Source organism: Gopherus evgoodei, chromosome 1 (assembly GCF_007399415.2).
Source record: "Gopherus evgoodei ecotype Sinaloan lineage chromosome 1, rGopEvg1_v1.p, whole genome shotgun sequence".
Lineage (NCBI taxonomy): Eukaryota > Metazoa > Chordata > Testudines > Testudinidae > Gopherus > Gopherus evgoodei.
In genome coordinates this window covers 271,365,823-271,384,278 of record NC_044322.1, presented here as the reverse complement: position 1 = coordinate 271,384,278, position 18,456 = coordinate 271,365,823, and the positions used below count along the sequence as shown (strand labels likewise).

The following is an 18,456-nucleotide window of genomic DNA, read 5'->3' as shown; positions in this document are numbered from 1 at the left end:
ACAGCAGCTCTTGCTGCCTCAGATCTGGTACAGACTATTCATAACACCCAGGCTAAAGTAAAGGAGCATCCGGAAGCTGCCATAATAGCTTACAAACATCATGTTGACACATACCACAAAGTTCCCACCTCTGACGTTTGGTCAAAAAGTATGGCTGTTCACTAAATACCTACAGACCAACCAATCTATGCACAAATTGGATAATCAATACAAAGGCCCTTACACCTTTCAACAAATCAGTCCAGTGACATTTGAATTGCAGTACTCCCTCAGTCCTGGAAGATCCATCCGGTATCTCATGTAACCCTCCTGAAACCTCTTCTCAATGATCTGTTTCCCTGCTGGTGCCACAGACCCCACCCCCAGTTCAAATACAGGGCCATGAGGAGTACATAGTTTGGGACATTCTGGATTCCCAAATATGCAGAGGAGTGAGTGAGCACTGTATTACTTGATCTACTGGGAAGAATGTGGGTGCGAAAAATGCTCTTGGGAGCCAGCTCATCATGTTCGTGCCCCTGCAAAACTACAGGGATCACCATGAAAAGCCTGACCCCATGGCTCCTAGAGACCAGCCTTGAAGGTGCGGGGGAGGAGTAGTGTCAGGCATCATGGGTCTCAAATCCAGTCCCACAGGGTTGCCAAGAGAAAGTCCTACCCCCTGCATCACCACCCTGCAAGGCCAGACAAGAAAACCAGTTGATATCCTTCAACAGGAGCTACACCTGCTAACTCAGCAGCATCACCTGACAAGCAGCAGGCTGCTGATTGGACACCTCTTAGCATAAAGATTCCTGTTCCTGCCTTACCCTTTGTCTGAGGGACTAGCTGCTAGGCCTGTTGTTGACCAGACTCCTGAGATCATGTTCATAGCTCCTCACCTGGTTCCCGCTCCTTTTTGTTACCTCGCCTTGTTCCTTTATTTTGTCCTTCATCCTGGCTCCAGTTAACAACTCTGACTTCTTGACCCTTGGTATAACTTCTAATTCTGTCTCCAGTTTTGACCCCTGGTGTGACTTCTGGGTCCAACTCCGGTTCAATCCATGCTGTGGCTTCTGACCCCAACCCTAATTTTAATCTGGGGTTTGACCATGTTAGAGGTCCCAACAAAATCCCACCTATTATCAGCAATAAATTCCAGCCTGCAGCCTGATTTATTATTATTATTAGTAGTAGTACTGCTGTGGTACCTAGGAACCCTAGTCATGGAACAGGTCCTGATTGTGCCAGGTGCTGAACAAACACAGAAGAAAAAGGCAGTCCCTACCCCAAAGTGCTTGTCTCATCCTTGGGACTTCTCTGGTAGGGAAGTAATCTTATTGGCAATCACTATATTGAAGAAGCAGGGAAGGGAAGAGATTAGAGGCATGCCATTTCTCAAGGAATGGGTTCCAAGTTCTCTCTCTCAGCAATTGCCAGCAATGAAAATAAAGAAATACAAGTTACATTAAACCAAACACTTACACAACCCTCACCCCCTACTGTTACCTGACAGCTTTTCTTAAATATATTCCAAAACACCGAAAAATAGCTTTTCTGTTGGTTTCATTTCAGAATGAATTTCTTCTTATCCTATAGGCAGAAATGGCAGCTTCCACGTAATGAGCTAAGAAACACATGTAGCTGTAGTAAAGTTGAAATATCAAGAAGTATTTCTTAAATGTTATTTCTATTTCTAAGTTTTTGGATGTATTCCATTTTGTTATGATAGGAAGCCACAGAAATTTTGCTTTAAGGCATTCCCTGGGTCCCCTCTGTGATCGGCAAATAGTGACGAAAGCTGAGACCAGTATCAGTTCAGGATACATCCTACAGGGTCATCATGGTAAAACTGCTGCTGGGAGGAAGATGTTCACAGAGATCCAGAGTGCCTTACCCGTACTCACATTTAACATCATTTTACACCATGAGTAATTCCATTTAAATCAATGGGACAACTTGTGGAATTAGGAACTATTTAGTGTGAGTAAGAGTATCCCAATCTGGCCTAGGTGAGTCCAGCCACTACGTGGAAGTGGGATTATGCTAGCTGGTTAAATTAGCTCTAGCATCTGGCCATCAGTCAGCTGACTTGATGCCCACCTCGAACATGTTTTGGAAGGTCACTTATAAAAAAATGTTGTAAACTGCATTGTTAAGTTTATTAATAGAAATAACTATATCTCTGTAGACATTGTGTCAGAGCTCTGACCTTGCCCCCATGGGTCCTGCACTTCTAGGCAGTTTATGCTAGCCTCAGTGGCTCACTGTGACTGTCTACATAGTCCTTCTCTCTCTAGGGCCAGGGTTACAGTCTACTGAGCCCTTTTCATCATAGGCCAGCAAGGAGGTTGGTGAGAGAACTCCCACAGTCTCTCTTGTCCCTGGGGGCTTATTTCAGAACAGTTTAGCCTCCTATCCTGACAGGGACCTGACTTCCCCTCCTAGGAGATGTTCCCATACTGATGGGTTGGGGGAACCCAGGCCCACCCTCTACTCTGGGTTCTGGCCCAGGGACCCTAATGGTAGCAGCTGTTGGCAGTCACCTTTTCACTGCCAGAGTTGCTACATTTCCCTGGGCCACTTCCTCACAGCTCTCTTGCTTCTCCCTTCTTCACCCTTACTTTAGGGCTCCCTTGATGATGGTTTGGGGTTGTTTTCATTAACCAGCCCTTCAGCTGCACTTCCTCTCCTCTGTCTCCCTGGCTCTTCTCCACCTGACTGGAGTGAGCTCTTTTTATAGTATCAGCGGGGCCTTAATTAGAGTCAGGTGGTCACATTAGCTTAATGGCCTCACCTGACTCTTTGCAGGTTAATTAGAGTCAGGTGTTCTCATTAGCCTGGAGCAGCCCCTGCTCTGGTCAGTCAGGGAACAGAAAACTGTTAATCCAGTGGCCAGTATATTTGCCTTCTGCTGTACCCAAATGGCCTGGGTCTATCACAACATGCATGGGTATTCCAGGGCAAATACTCTTTTATTTCCGAGTAACATTTTGTTATCTGATTGCTAGTCTCTGCACAAAGAGGCTATCTGATTAATATGTAGACTAACACACCTTGGTATATTTGGTAGCTTTATGAACTGCAACTTCACCTGATTAAACTGCTTGTTCTAGAAAGAATTCTGTGCTTTCTACCCTACTCTGAGTCTTTTGACAGAGATCTAGGGGAGGAAGGTTTTCCGCATTTGGACCATTGAGGAGACATTGCTTTTTAGATCAGGTGGACGAATCCTACACTATTTCCTTCAATTGTGGGAAAGCAGGAGGGACACTGGTGGCCTACGACTCTGATATATTCAAATTCATCCTTGTTCTGTCTTCCAAAATCAATGACATAGGGGCCGGGAGCAGGTGCCTCTTCTGACTGGTGTTTACAGAAGTGAATACAGAGACCCTGAAAGGAGTTGTGTTCAGCCCTTGACCACTGGGACAATTACTGCATCCCTGAATGTAAGGGTGGTGACAGGGGGTGGAATAAAGAGAAAGACAATCCCGGGAGAGGGAAGTCCCATCCCAGAGGACCCATTTCTGTGTTCAAAGACATTTTTTTTCAAATGCACACTATATGGTTCTCAGGGGCATATTCACTGGCCAGTGCATGAAATTCCCTGTGCACTGAGGAGGGGAATATGCCCCAAAAGTTTTATGGAATCTTATGATGAAGTGGAATGCAGTATTGTCTCTGACTCTTCCCATCTATTCCTGGCTATTATTTTGGAGGCTCTACTGTAACTAACTAAGGGCCTGCTGTAACTAATTTGCTTCCTCCTCATCCCAAATAGTTTTCTATAAATGGTACGCCCTGCTTTGCAAAGAGGTTTGGAAATGAGATTTTTCATTTTAAAAGCATTATTATAGCATGGTAATATTCCACCATCCCCCTGCCAAGCTTCCCCTTATTACATGTCAGCAGCACTCACCACAGTCCAGCTCTCCCTCTGTTCAGCAAACTGCTTTCACAGTGGATGATGAAACTTGGCATGGATAAACAGTAAATCTCATTAGTGATGCCCACACGTGCTGTGTAAGGGTTTGTATATGATCTACAGTACTAAAGGAAAGCACATACTCTGATTGCAAAAGAGAAATTGAAAAGGGTTCATCTCTATGGTTGCTAAGTCTGCACAGGCAAAGCTTGCATATATTTTTCAAAATGGCTTATCATAAATATATATTTCAACCCATTCTGTTTTCCATGTGCAGCACACTGGAATTTAGGAAAGCAGCACTTTCAGATTCAGATCCATGCTTTCCCTTTTCTTATGCTGCACGCTTTCATAGTTAAAATAATGCTTAGCACTTATGTAGGACTTTACAGTTTAAAGTCACTGTCATTGACTAATTAAACCTCACTGAGGCCCAGTGGTTGCCATTAAAAAGTCAACATTTATCAGATACTGTACTGCATAGTGAGCAACGATGTTGGAGATACTGCACTTATTTCCTGTTTTCTGAATAGAGAACTACCATGATTTCCAGCACTGTGGTGACTGAAGATGAATGCTGAATTTTGAATGGTGACCACTGTAAGTAGTAGTATCCTTATAGGACAGATGGGAAATCTGAGAGGCTAGGTGCTTGATTCTCATTGACATGAAGGCTGCTTTGCCCCACCATGGCAGTGTGAAGAGGTCTTAACGTGGCTGTAAGTGTAATTTACTCAACTTTAAAGCCTCTTCACACTTCCAGGACTGCATCAAGCAGTCTTAGGGTATGGCTACACTTGCAGCCGTACAGCGTGTTGTCAGATGCTACCGGTGTGGTGCTCTGCTCTGTTCAATGTTGATATCACTCGGCTATGTGCGTGTGTTCCCTCTGTGTGCTGTGCCAGCTCTGCGCAGATAGCTGACACAGCAGACCCGAAGAGAACCCCCAGTGACCACAGAGTCTAGTAAGGTATGAAGGCACGTTGGCCCGGTTTATTGCCGTATTGGGCACAATAGTAGTTCCCTGTAGATTTCTTAGTCTATTTCAGGGCATACTACGAATATGTGCCCCTGGTCAATGGACTCAGCTCAGTCAGTGGCGGGACTTTCCACTGCCCCCTCGACTGGACAAAGACACCACCCCAGGGATGCATTCTTATACACAGGTACAAACAAGTTACACATCACTCCTGACGTATGAGGTGCAACCCCTCTACGTAGCAAAGTACAACCCCTCTACGTAGTAAGGTGCTGCCTCTCACCTTGTTCATGTTGGTTCAAACAAAACAACTCTATCCATCATATTACCCTTTTGCCCCTGCCACTGGGTTCGCCTGTTCCTTGTTATCTGTGTGGAGTGTACAAGTATGCGAATGTTCTGATATCTGGTGTCCAGTACCTTTTAGGTATGTCTCTTTCTGCAGCATCAGCCCTTTCCTTGCCAGCTTCTGTGAGCAGGGCCTGCCTCTGGCTCACAGCTTAACTTTGCTTTATGCTAGCAAAGTCTTGACCATTACTTTAGTTCAGGCCTTAGGCCTCATACCAGGCCTCTGATACCAAGGTTTATATCTCAGGGCCTCCTCTTACTACACAGCACTGCCGCGGGAGCGCTCTCGCAGCAGCGCTTTGAAGTGCAAGTGTGGTCGCAGCACCAGCGCAGCGAGAGAGCTCTCCCAGCGCTGCAGGTACTCCACCTCCCTGTGGGGATTAGCTTGCAGCGGTGAGAGCCATGCTCCCAGCACTGGGGCACTGTTTACACTGGCGCTTTGCAGAGTTGTAACTTGCTGCTTTCAGGGGTGTGTTTTTTCACACCCCTGAGCGAGAAAGTTGCAGCGCTGTAAATCGCCAGTGTAGCCAAGGCCTTAGTGTAAATGAGAACTAGGCCCTAGCTTTGCTGCACATTGTCATTGCCAGAGCCTAGATTAGAATTCAGGAGTTCCTAGTTTCTGGTCTTATACTTATATCCCTAGTGCTTTTTAACGTGGCGAGAGCTTCCAAATATACCTCACAGAGGCCTTGTCTACACTGGAGAAATTTGCAGTGCTAATCACCAGAAGATGAAGATCACTGGCTTACTAGCCATAGCAGTGCAAATAGTCCTCCCACTACCACCTCATGGCACATTGGTCTCTGCTCATACAGCTTATGTGGTCTGCTTTCTGTACTTTTTCAGAATGGAGATAAATTTGCTGGAAAATACTTATCCATACAAATAGCACAACAAACAGCATGGAGCTAGTTGCATACTGTTTTCACAGTGATCAGCCTCTCTGATTTTATTCTGATTCTATCATTGGCATGTATCTAAGGAGGCCATTGTATGAGAATACTGCCAGCTGGCTTGATAGCCAATGTGCAGGCATTAGTGGCCATCTGGGGTGATGAAGTGATCCAGGACCATCTGAAACTAGTCTTTCACACTACTTTAATGTATGACTGGGTACGTGAGCTACTGGTACCAAGATGAGTATTGCTCAGGGTGGCAAAGAGTACTGAGAGAAGGCAAAGGGACTGAAGGTCCAAGAAGAACAAGGCTTGGGACAATTACAATAGATCTGGTTTATGCTGGAAAATGTGCTCCTTTTACAACAAACTGGACTGAGTTCTTAGCATTCGCTCTCCTACATAGTCTGAGGTGCTTCTAGATAGCATAGAGGTTTCTTGCAGCGCAATGGTGATGGAAAAAAGGAAAGCACTTGATCTGTGAATCAGGTGGACCAGCAAGACAAGGATCCAGACAAGGTGGTTCCAGACACATTGCTGGAATCTCAGGATCCAGAGCTGGAGGTGGAGACTATGCCTAAGCCATTTCTGCAGGAGGCAGAACAGGAGAGATGCCCTCTAAAGCAGGTATGTAGCTTTTTATTGTAAAATGTACCAATGGGAGTGGATTTTGTAGGCTTGAGGACAGAAAAATGGTTTCCAGGTTCCTATGAACACTGTTCTTAGTGATTTTGGATAGGGGATAATGCCTCACATGAAGGTGGAAGTGTCCAACTCTCTGCCCAACTCTTCCATTCTCTCCTCCCCTACAGAATGAGTGATAGTTACTGACCCTCTCCTCAGCCCACTCAGTTCAGTTCCCCTGTAATCCACCAGGGTCAGCATGTCCCTCAGTAATGTTACCCCTTGCTTTCCACTGCAGAGTCCAGAGTGGAAGTGCCTGTTTCAGCTTGCATACAGGAGCAGCACCAGGGTTTTTGGCACCCTAGGCGGGGGTCCTTCCGCGCTCCCGGTAGGCGGCAATTCAGTGGCAAGGGGGTCCTTCCACACTCCCAGTCTTCGGGGCACTTCAGCGGTGGGTCCCAGAGCGAGTAAAGGACCCGCTGCAGAATTGCCGCCAAAGACCCAGAATGCAGAAGGACCCCCGCCGCCGAATTGCCACCGAGGGCGACAAAATGCCCCCCCCCCCAAATCCTGGCGCCCTAGGCGACTGCCTAGGTTGCCTAAATGGAAGCACGGCCCTGCTTGCATAGTAGCTGGCTGTGCCATGTCATGCCTCATGGCCAGATTCAAAATGATGGATAAGAGGGGAGAAAAAAAGTCAAAAGTAAGATAGAAATCACAACAAAAAAGGTCTAAAAATAAGATACTATTGCAAGAAAGTGCATATTGGTGTAATTGTTCATGTGACATCGTACTACTCAATCCATATACAGTTTACTGCTTGTATCTATCTGCACTCAAAAATCTTATTTTTTCTTGCTGTTTAATGCATGAAAAGCAGTCTTAGGCATATTTTGATGACACAGTGAAGTAGAGATAACTACAGACCATGAGAGTAGGGGAACTAATTATGCTGTCTATCCCACTAGCGCTCAGAAATCAAATACACAGATTGAAATCTTGTGGAGATATGATTAATCTTAGATGTGATTTCCCCCCAGTATTCAGGAGTTATGTCCAAAAACCTACACAAAATAAGTCTTCTAGCCTTACAATCAAATTTTGGGGCGTTCCATATTTCCCTCCACCCCTACAGAAGCTCAGACAACTTCTTCATTCGCAGTTCTGGTTCTCGAATATCATCAGCGCAAACAAAAACTGCTTTTCTTTCCCTTGTTAATCTAGTTAGAGTGACCACGTACTGGTCAATCTCCCATCCTCACATTAATCTAGTATCCTCACTCATCCTTATAAATGTTGTGTGTAAATTCTAATAATACATTCCTACCAGCTCTACTCAAAGGAGAAAGTGCCTTGTGACCAAGAACTGGAATTCAAAACTGAAATGGAATGGTTATTTTTGATCACATTCCTTGTTGTATCAAGGGAGATATGTGCTTTTGCTATGATTATTAACTCTTTCATTTCTTATCTCTCATTTTAGTGGCCTTTGTGGGTCATCCCAGAACAGACCTGGGGCAAGCAGACTGGACCCATAGAGATGGAATGACTGACAGACTTGAAGTCCAGGAAAAGGAAGAACTAGACATGCACAGAGATATGAATAAAGACTTATATATATACACACACCTATCTTATAGAGCTGGAAGGGACCCTGAAAAGTCATTGAGTCCAGCTCCTGCCTTCACTAGGCAGGACTAAGTAATGATTTTGCCTTAGATCCTTAAGGAGTGAACTAACAACCCTGATTTTAGCAGGGCAATACTCAAACCACTGAGCTATCCCTCCCCCCTTGGACTACACATATAAATTTGAGGACATAAAATAAATGACCTTTGAGAAATAGGAAGGTTTCAGACAGGACAACAGGGAAATGCTGCAGGGCTAATTTCAGAAGGAGGGAGAAATGCAAATGGAGGACAGACAGTTCCAAAGGGAAATTTTCAACTATTACATCAGGGCTCAAGCATAAGTGAAGTACTGACGCAACAACTAGCTGTTACACGTATGCCTGCAATCCCTGAACAGTACAACATTTTAAATCAGGATACCACTACTTATTGGATTACCTCCTACTCTTGCTGCCTCATAGCCATTCCACCCTTTACAAGATCCTGGAAAGGAAAATTGGAGTCCCAGCGAGATGCACTTATGAACTTCGAAGATAGCATCTCTATTGCTTTTTATAGTGTACCTATGTCAATTTGTTTTGCTGTTGCAGCTGGCCTGCAACTTTGTGTATAACAGAGGAGCTTCTGGAGTCCTTGTAATAACTCTCAGAATCCACTTCTTCAGACTGCCAAGTAGGGAACTGTGTGATAAAAAATCCAGAGGGCAATGCAAACACAACTATGTAACAGAGCACAAGTGTGTTTACAGGGCAAAACTGCAACCAGAACAGAATGGCTAATGTGGACACACTGCTGCATTGGTACTTACAGCAGAGTCACCCCACCAGTTCAGTTATAAATGGTTCAATCCTCTACTGTAGACAAAGCCATAAATATGATTCCACTTACCTTCCACACAGTGTTAACCATTTTCCTTACCACATTTGCTAATTTAACTCATTTAGGATTTTACAGAAGCGTTATCCTCTCTCAGCTTTATCCTTCTATTTGAATTGATCCTGCCAAGAACTCATAATCATCAATTTCTGCTATCAGAATATTTTTCATGTCAAATGCAACCTGATTCTTACAAAATAAAAACCATTACCAACCTTTGCCCCCAAATAGAATTGAAACCAAACCAAAGCTTTTGCAAAACTCAGTGATGATCAGTTAATGTTTTTACTGTTGTTTTTCATTTCAATGCAGTCATTGCATTACCTTTTAAAGGTGTGAAGCAGAAATAGATAAATGCTTTTCTCACTAATTCTGGCCCTGCTTTATAGATCTAAGAGGCTAGAATCATTATCCAAACTTTTGGGTAGTTACGTGAACAGAACTACCAAGACCGAGTTGTGTCAGCTTCCAAGCAGTCTAGAAGGGTTTGGACTTCTGGAATATGTTGTTTCTTTGTTGTGAGAAAAATGAACAGACACAAACTTGGGGTATTCTTTCTTATTCTACTTTTTAGATTGTTCCTATTATTTCTTTGACTAAAGATGAGTAAAATCAACAAAAGCAGCAACTAAGATTACATGCATGTAGCACAGCACCACTTTCAGGGCTCTATCAGAATATCTTTGCGTTCAACCTTTAAACCCACGTGTCACCAGACTACTTTCAATGTCTGTGTGTCTGTGTCTGAACCCACCCCAAACACATTAAAACTTCATAAGATCATATACTTTTCTGTCATTCACAGTCACTGCCACCAGCCATATGCCAATCACAATTACGCCTCCTACACCCAAGGCTGCCAGTCTTTCTGGAGTTGCCAAAGCAAATTCATTTTAATCTGTTCTAGGAATGTACGACTTTAATCTTGACAGTACTACAAAAAAATACCCATTGTTGATAGCAGGTGTCAGCAACAAAGAGAGTTAAACCAATGCTGAATGTAGTTTACCTGCAAGTGTGCTAAGGATAGACATAAGCACTGTTTCAACTGCATTCATTCCTGCTACCCTGATGTAAGCAACAGATACTTTTCTAGTGTAGCCAAGGCCTTAATTCCCCATTCAGCTGCTTTAAGCACTGCTTTGTTAAACCTAATCTGTTAAGACAATTGGAAACCTGCTTTGGTTTTTAACTAGGGCTGTCAAGCGATTAAAAAAAATCGCGATTAATCACTCTGTTAAACAATAATAGAATACCATTTATTTAAATTTTTTGAATGTTTTCTACATTTTCAAATATATTTATTTCAATTACAAGTGTACAGTGCTCACTTTATATTTATTTTTTATTACAAATATTTGCACTGTAAAAAACAAAAGAAATAGTATCTTTCAATTCACCTAATACAAGTACAGTAGTGCAATCTCTTCATCAAGAAAGTTGAACTTACAATCATAGAATTATGTACAAAAAACCTCAGCATTAAAAAATAGAACAATGTAAAACTTTTGAACCTACAAGTCCAACCAGTTCTACTTCTTGTTCAAACAATTGCTCAGACAAACAAGTTTGTTTACATTTGCAGGAGATAATGCTGCCTGCTTCTTGTTTACAATGTCACCTGAAAGTGAGAACAGGCATTTGCATGGCACTGTTCTAGCCGGCGTCGCAAGATATTTACATGTCAGATGTGCTAAAGATTCATATGTCCCTTGATGCTTCAGCCACCATTCCAGAGGACGTGTCCATGCTGATGACGGATTCTGCTCAGTAACGATCCAAAGCAGTGTGGACTGACACATGTTCATTTCCATCATATGAGTCAGATTCCACCACCAGAAGATTGATTTTCTTTTTTGGTGATTTGTGTTCTGTAGTTTCTGCATCAGAGTATTGCTCTTTTAAGACTTCTGAAGGCATGCTCCACACCTCTCTCTCTCAGATTTTGGAAGGAACTTCAGGTTCTTAAATCTTAGGTCGAGTGCTGTAGCTATCTTTAGAAATTTCACATTAGTATCTTCTTTATATTTTTTCAAATTTGCAGTAAAAGTGTTCTTAAAATGAACAACATGTGCTATGTTATCATCTGAGGCTGCTATAACATGAAATATATGGCGGAATGCGGGTAAACCAAAGCAGGAGACATACAATTCTCCCCCAACGAGTTCAGTCACTAATTTAATTAATGCATTTTTTTTTAACAAGCGTCATCAGCATAGAAGCATGTCCTCTGCAATGAAGGCCGAAGCATGAAGAGACATATGAATCTTCAGTGCATCTGGCAGGTAAATATCTTGCAGCGCCAGCTACAGCTGTGCCATGCAAACACCTGTTCTCACTTTCAAGTGACATTGTAATTAAGAAGTGGGAAGAATTATTTCCCACAAATGTAAACAAGTTGTTTGTCTTAGCAATTGGCTGAACAAGAAGTAGGACTGAGTGGACTTGTAGGCTCTGAAGTTTTACATTGTTTTTGAGTGCAGTTATGTCCCAAAAAACCTACATTTGTAAGTTGTACTTTTATGATAAAGAGATTGCACTACAGTACTTGTATGAGGTGAATTGAAAAATACTATTTCTTTTGTTTATCATATTTACAGTGCAAATGTTTGTAATAAAAAGTAATAATATAAAGTGGGCAGTGTACACTTTGTATTCTGTGTTGTAATTGAAACTGATATATTTTAAAATGTAGAAAAACTTCCAAAAATATTTAATAAATTTCAATTGGTATTCTATTGTTTAACAGTGTGATTAACTCAAAAAAACTGAGTGATTAATCGCATGAGTTAACTGCAATTAATCGACAGTCCTATTTTTAGCCCTTTTTGTGAAGAGAGGAAAGCATTTCAAACATTACCTATTTCAATGAAAGTATTTTCATCTTCTGTCCTAGCTGCCAGTTTGTGACCATATCAGCAGTCAACTGAGATGTTATAATCACCAATTTTTGGCTTCCCTCTAAGATCAAATAAAATAAAACAAGCTGTGAGCAGCACTAGGCCAGCTCATCAGCTGGTGGAAATCAGCATAACTCCAATGACTTCCAGGAAGCTACACCAATTACAGTGTAGTTGGCCCAGCTGAGGACCTGGCCCAACACACCTGATACTGAAGAGATCTGGGTTCTCTTCTCTTGGGAAGATTTCTTTACTTTTCTTAGCCCAGTTTCCCCATCTGAAAAGACAAAATACTAATACCCTACCTCACAGTGCTGTAATAAGGCTGAATTCTTTAATATTTGTAAAACGTTTTAGCATCCTCAGATGAAAGATGCCATGAAATTGCAAAGTAGTTGTAGTATTACGAGCTGAAGCTGGGACTGGTAAAAGAGAGTTCTTATCAAAACACAAATCTTTTCAATAATAGCAAAGAAAATGTAGGGCCAGAACATTTCTTTTTGTATCAATGGTCTTTTTTTACAAGTTTGCTCTCGGGCAGAAGTCACCCTATAGCAGAATAACAGATCGAAGTAAGTCCCTTAGTATTTTAAAAGGTGACCAGAAAAGCCTGCAAGACCTCATTATAGGGTTCTGTGTTTCTCCTATAATAGATGATCATATCACTGACACCTAAAGCAGAACAGTGAGCTGCATTCTTTATGGTGCTTTAGATATTAGTGACATCAACATTAGTAGGGGAAATGCAGCCCCCTGGACTCAGGTCTCAGAATGCAGGTAAGTCGCAGAAGTCAGCATTTAGTAATTTTTATTTTAAAACATATTCTTCCAATGGCCTGATTCTCACATGGATAAATGTCTTATTAGTCTTAAATATTTTAAAAATATTTCAGTCTGTATTTAATGGCCAGTGGTTTTACTAAAAAACAACCAACCAAACAGTTTAGGTAAGTTGCAATTTTTAACACCCTGCCTCCTTCTTGGTTTTAACACCACCTGTAAAGCTTGAGTCTTCATCACTTTGAGCAGCATGGCTTGTATCTGAGTGTTCACTGCTTAACTGATTATTTCTGTATGGTCTTCTCCACCAGGACTTGATAGTATTTAGTGAGGATGAGCAGACCCCCGCCACCACCACTTTGCCACCTCCGTTTCCTGCTGAGGGCTCTTCAGATGGAGCACCACCACTGGTGCAGGCAGCTGCCAGTGACTCCTGGAACAGAAGTATGATGGCTAAGCAGTTCAAAACCTGAGCAGGGACAGAAGTTCTGTATTAACACAGAATCTTTAACTGAATGAGCTTTACCAAAATAAGTCAGTTTGGGAGGTATTTTATATAACCACTTTACTGCTGAATAACATAGCTGATACATAGGGCAAAACTCACATCAGCTTCTGGTGCTTCCTGTGCTTCAAAGGAATAGTCCATTCCAATGGACAGGGAAAGAGTTAATTGAAATGGGCAGACCTAAAAAGGGTTCAGTTTGATTTCAGGCAACCATTCATAAATTTGGATGCTTGTTCTGACTCTGTCTCCTTTGGTTCCTTACCTTCAACCCTCTGATATTAATTAGACCCCCCTGAAGTCTTCCCCTACAGGGCTGCGGCATATAGGACATCAGTTTTTTTGCTTGTCCATGGGCACCCTCTGTATTTAAATTTTTCCTACACTCTAAACTTTCCCTCTTCAGAGGTGTGCACTGAGTGCATTGCTTAGAAGATTGGAATACAGCAGAGCATAAGACGCAACCAGAGAGGCTGTCAATACTGCTAGATAGCAGGATGTTCAAACGGTAGTGGGGAAGGGTGATAGGAAGGAAGGGACATGTGTGGAAAAGGAGTTATTAAGAGGCAGCCAGGGAACGGAGTGAAGGAAGAGGCTAGGGCATAGAGCTAGTGCTATGGAAGGGGCCTAGAAAGAAGAAAAGTTTTTTGAGGCTGTGGAGAGAGGAGGAAATATGAACCATAAAGAAGTTCTGAAGCATTTCAGAGAAAGAGTTGAGATTCAGTTCAGTTAATACTTTTGAGACCCCAGATTGTACAGTCCTAGTTTAAGAAGAGTCTCTGAAATGGAGTTATTTCTATACAGACGCACCTTGAATTATGCAAACCCAACTTACACAAATCTGCACTTATAGGAAAAGTTCCGTAAGCTTTTTTTTTGGGTTTTTTTTTGCGTAATTGTCAGGTATATGTTCCCAACTTACGCAAAATTAGATTTACACAAGCTGTAAGTTGGGGAGTGTCTGTATTGCTTTCTAACAGCTGATGCTGGCTTAAGTTATTTTTGTAAGTAGGAGCTGTTCAGCTTCTCCACAATATGGTTTGTATTTGTCTCCCCTCTACTTCAATAGGATAAAGGGCTGAAATCAGCTTCCTTAAGAAGGGTTCATGTGTTCCTGCTGCTATCTCTTCTACTGCACCTCAAGTGAGAGTTCTATGACATCACAATTGGTTGCCGTGGAAACAAGTGATGTCACAAGCAGAGAATTAGGACCTCAGGCGCAAGACATGGGGGCGAGAGAATAATAAGCAGCTGGAGTAGGTGAACTCTCAAGGAACCAAGATCCTGTTTTCATGCCAACGCTTGTCTCCTTAGTGATAAAAAATGAGGGGGAGTGAAATGCAGGAAATCTCATAGCTTAGAAGCTGAATTTCTTTTACATTTTTAAAGTCTTCCATAAGACTTTATATTATAAATATAAATTATATTTAGGTGTAAGCATAAGAAGCGTATTCAGGGTGGGTGGAGGGGATTGTTTGCTTTTACTCCTTGTCCTTCCCTGCCTTTAAAAACATAGGAGAATGAGTCACCTCATTATTTGTGTATGTGAAACAGCCATAAATGTCTTCCTAAAAAGCCTATCATAAAAATGCAGGGAAGGGAAAGAACAAGGAAGAGGGGATTCATTATTCTGTTCCTGTGAATGTAATAGGTAAAACCAAAGCTGCCTGTGGTAAAAGCTGGACTTCACTACATGTAGGGCTGAAATCCCTCCCTCGTTATCCGGCGGGGGTGGGGGGGGAGTTTATCAACCTACCATGTTGCAAAGCTTAAAATAATACTGGGGTCTGTCATGTGAATTTTGGGGAAGATGGACAATTCAAACCAGTTCCACATGCCTTTAACAAATCTTTCTGCTATAAACACACACAGTATAATCCCTCTATGTTTTCTAGACCGGTTCTCATTATCTCAGCTAATCATAGAAGATTAGGGTTGGAAGAGACCTCAGGAGGTCATCTAGTCCAACCCCTTGCTCAAAGCAGGACCAATCTCAACTAAATCATGCCAGCCAGGGCTTTGTCAAGTTGGGCCTTAAAAACCTCTAAGGATGGAGATTCCACCATCTCTCTAGGTAACCCATTCCAGTGCTTCACCACCCTCTTAGTGAAATAGTTTTTCCTAATATCCAACCTAAATCTCCCCCACTGCAACTTGAGACCACTGCTGCTTGTTCTGTCATCTGTCACCAGTGAGAACAGCCCAGCTCCATCCTCTTTGGATCCCCCCGCCTTCAGGTAGTTGAAGGCTGCTATCAAATCCCTCCTCACTCTTCTCTTCTGCAGACTAAATAATCCCAGTTCCCTCAGCCTCTCCTCATAAATCATGTGCCCCAGCCCACTAATGATTTTCATTGCCCTCTGCTGGACTCTCTCCAATTTGTCCAAATCCTTTCAGGGGGAGGGAGTGGGGAGTGGACGTAATACTCCAGATGTGGCCTCACCAGTGCTGAATAGATGGGAATAATCACTTCCTTTGATCTATTAATGAAGCTCAATATGCCACTAGCCTTCTTAACAACAAAGGCACACTGTTGACTCATATCCAGCTTCTCGTCCACTGTAATCCCCAGGTCCTTTTCTGCAGCATTGCCGTTTAGCCAGTCAGTTCCCAGGCTGTAGCAGTGCATGGGATTCTTCTGTCCTTGTTGAACCTCATCAGAGTTCTTTTGGCCCAGTCCTCCAATAGGTCACTCTGGACCCTATCCCTACCCTCCAGTGTACCTACCATTCCCCCCAGATTAGAGTCATCCATGAACTTGCTGAGGGTGCAATCCATCCCATCATCCAGATCATTAATGAAGATGTTGAACAACATTTGCCCTAGGACCAACCCCTGGGGCACTCCACTTGATACCAACTGCCAACTAGACATCAAGCCATTGATTGCTACCTGTTGAGCTCGACCATCTAGCCAGTTGTCTATCCACCTTATAGTCCATTCATCCAATCCATACTACTTTAACTTGCTGGCAAAAATACTGTGGGAGACCACATCAAAAGCTTTGCTAAAGTCAAGGTATATCACATCCACTGCCTTCCCCATATCCACAGAGCCAATTATCTCATCATAGAAGGCAATCAGGTTGGTAAGGCACAGGCCTTGTCAAATTGGCTGTACCAGATGTGCATGGTACTTGATTTCAAAGATACCATGTACAGCTGAAATGGAACCCAACCAAAGAAAGGGGTTTAAGATATATAGTATTATTTTTTAAAAGAAAACAGCTCAGCTGAAAGCATCTGCACTAATTATAATTCACCTTACAGCTCTATCCTTTTTCTCTTAATATGTTATCCAAAGTTTTGATTTACGCTGTCACCATTTCAATCTCATTTTTGCTGAATAGCATACCACTGGTAAGTATATTTGGAAAACATACAGCTCTGAATCTGAATATGCCAGAATGTTCCCCGGTTTTGAGTTTCTGGCTTTTGCAAGTCAATGGTAGGTTGCATAGTAGGTTGTTGTGCTTGTCTTTCCATTCTAGTTTTCAATTAACATTTTTTCCCATATGTTCAGTAGAGGCTTACTGTTAGAATGGTGGAGAGTGCTGCAAGGTGTATAGGGAGAGGTATGTGTGGGGAGCAGAGTGCTGGACTAGGAGGGGTTCTGCAGATTAGGAATGAACTGTAATTTTTAATAATTATTTATATTGCAGTAGCACCTAGAGACCCCAATTAGGGCCTCATTAGGCTATGTGCCAAACACAACTGTAAATGACAGTCCCTGTCCCAAAGAGCATAACATTCCTAACATATGAGACTCAATAGGTGGATAAAAAAAGGGGGGGGGGAAATCAAGTGAAATAATTAGGATAGCATAATAATCAGCAGAACAGTGTGTGAAAGCTTACCCAGCACTTGCTTGTTCTGTCCTGACTCTGGCTATCAAGTACTTTTCAGTCTCAATTCTAGGAATGAGAAAACTGCAAACACACACACACACGTCTTCAATCATATTTTACATGTTAACCAAGATGTGGAAAGTCAATAATCAGAGTCAGTTATTCTACTTATATAAGCAGATCCAATAGCCAGACTTATTAGCACAGTTTAGTAAACACCTTGAGTATTTTTCATCTACAAATTCCATTTCCAGAACTACTCAGTACCCACTAAGAACAGAGAAAAGGTATAGTTCAATTTTTAAAAAGCAGCAGCAAGCTGAAAGTGGTGCATGAGGCTTAGTTCTAGATAAAGCGACAGCAGTTAAACCACAGTTGAAACCCCAAAGAGAGGATGGCTGAGAAATAGAAGCATATCCTAAAAACCTGCAGCATTCTCTTGTCATATACCATAAATGAGGTATGACTGCAATCATAGTCACTGAACACATGACACTTAAGTGACTTCCTTTCCCCCTTCCTTTGAAAAACCTAATTTCCTTCTTCTAGTTGCTCATTCTACAAGGTGGCTGTCTGCAGTGAATTGCTATGAAATTCAACGCAGCCCTTATTACAATCACCAAAAAACTCAACAACCACCAAAAAACCCTCAGATACAAAGAAAAATCATCAAAAGAGAGAAGGTTTCCAGAAACTAGTCAAAATGCAAACCCAGCATGGGAAAAGGGAATGGGATTTAACAATGTCTGACACCTAAACATTCTGTTTGAACTGGTCTTATGTATGTTAAGGAATAATGGGCCAGATCTTCAACTAGTGTGAACTGGCATTGCTCCATTGAAGTCAGTGGCGCTATAACAACTGAGGATTGGCCCAGTATCTTTGTTCTGTAAATTCCCAAAGAAATGTCAGTATTATATCACATTGCCTTTATTATTAGCCACATTTTTCAACAAGAAGCTGGTTATGAAACAAGGCTCTGAGGTGAGAGACTTCCTTTGAGGGATTTGACACATATGGTAGATCTACCTTGCAATAAAACACCCATGGCTGCCCATTTTAGCTGACTAGGGGTTGGGCTGAGGGGCTATAAAATAGTGTAGACATTTAGGCTGAAGCCTGGGCTCAGAAACCCTTCTCTCTCACGGGGTCCCAGAGCCCAA

At 42.3% G+C, this 18,456-nt stretch overlaps 1 protein-coding gene across 1 annotated transcript in view; it reads left to right on the top strand.

Moving 5' to 3' along the window:
* The window catches only part of ENTHD1 (ENTH domain containing 1), a 66,615-nt gene that overhangs the window by 33,172 nt on the left and 14,987 nt on the right, over window positions 1–18,456 (top strand). Inside the window, 1 exon segment of the mRNA XM_030553709.1 lies at window positions 13,253–13,419. Within this exon segment, the coding sequence (XP_030409569.1) occupies window positions 13,253–13,419 (167 nt within the window).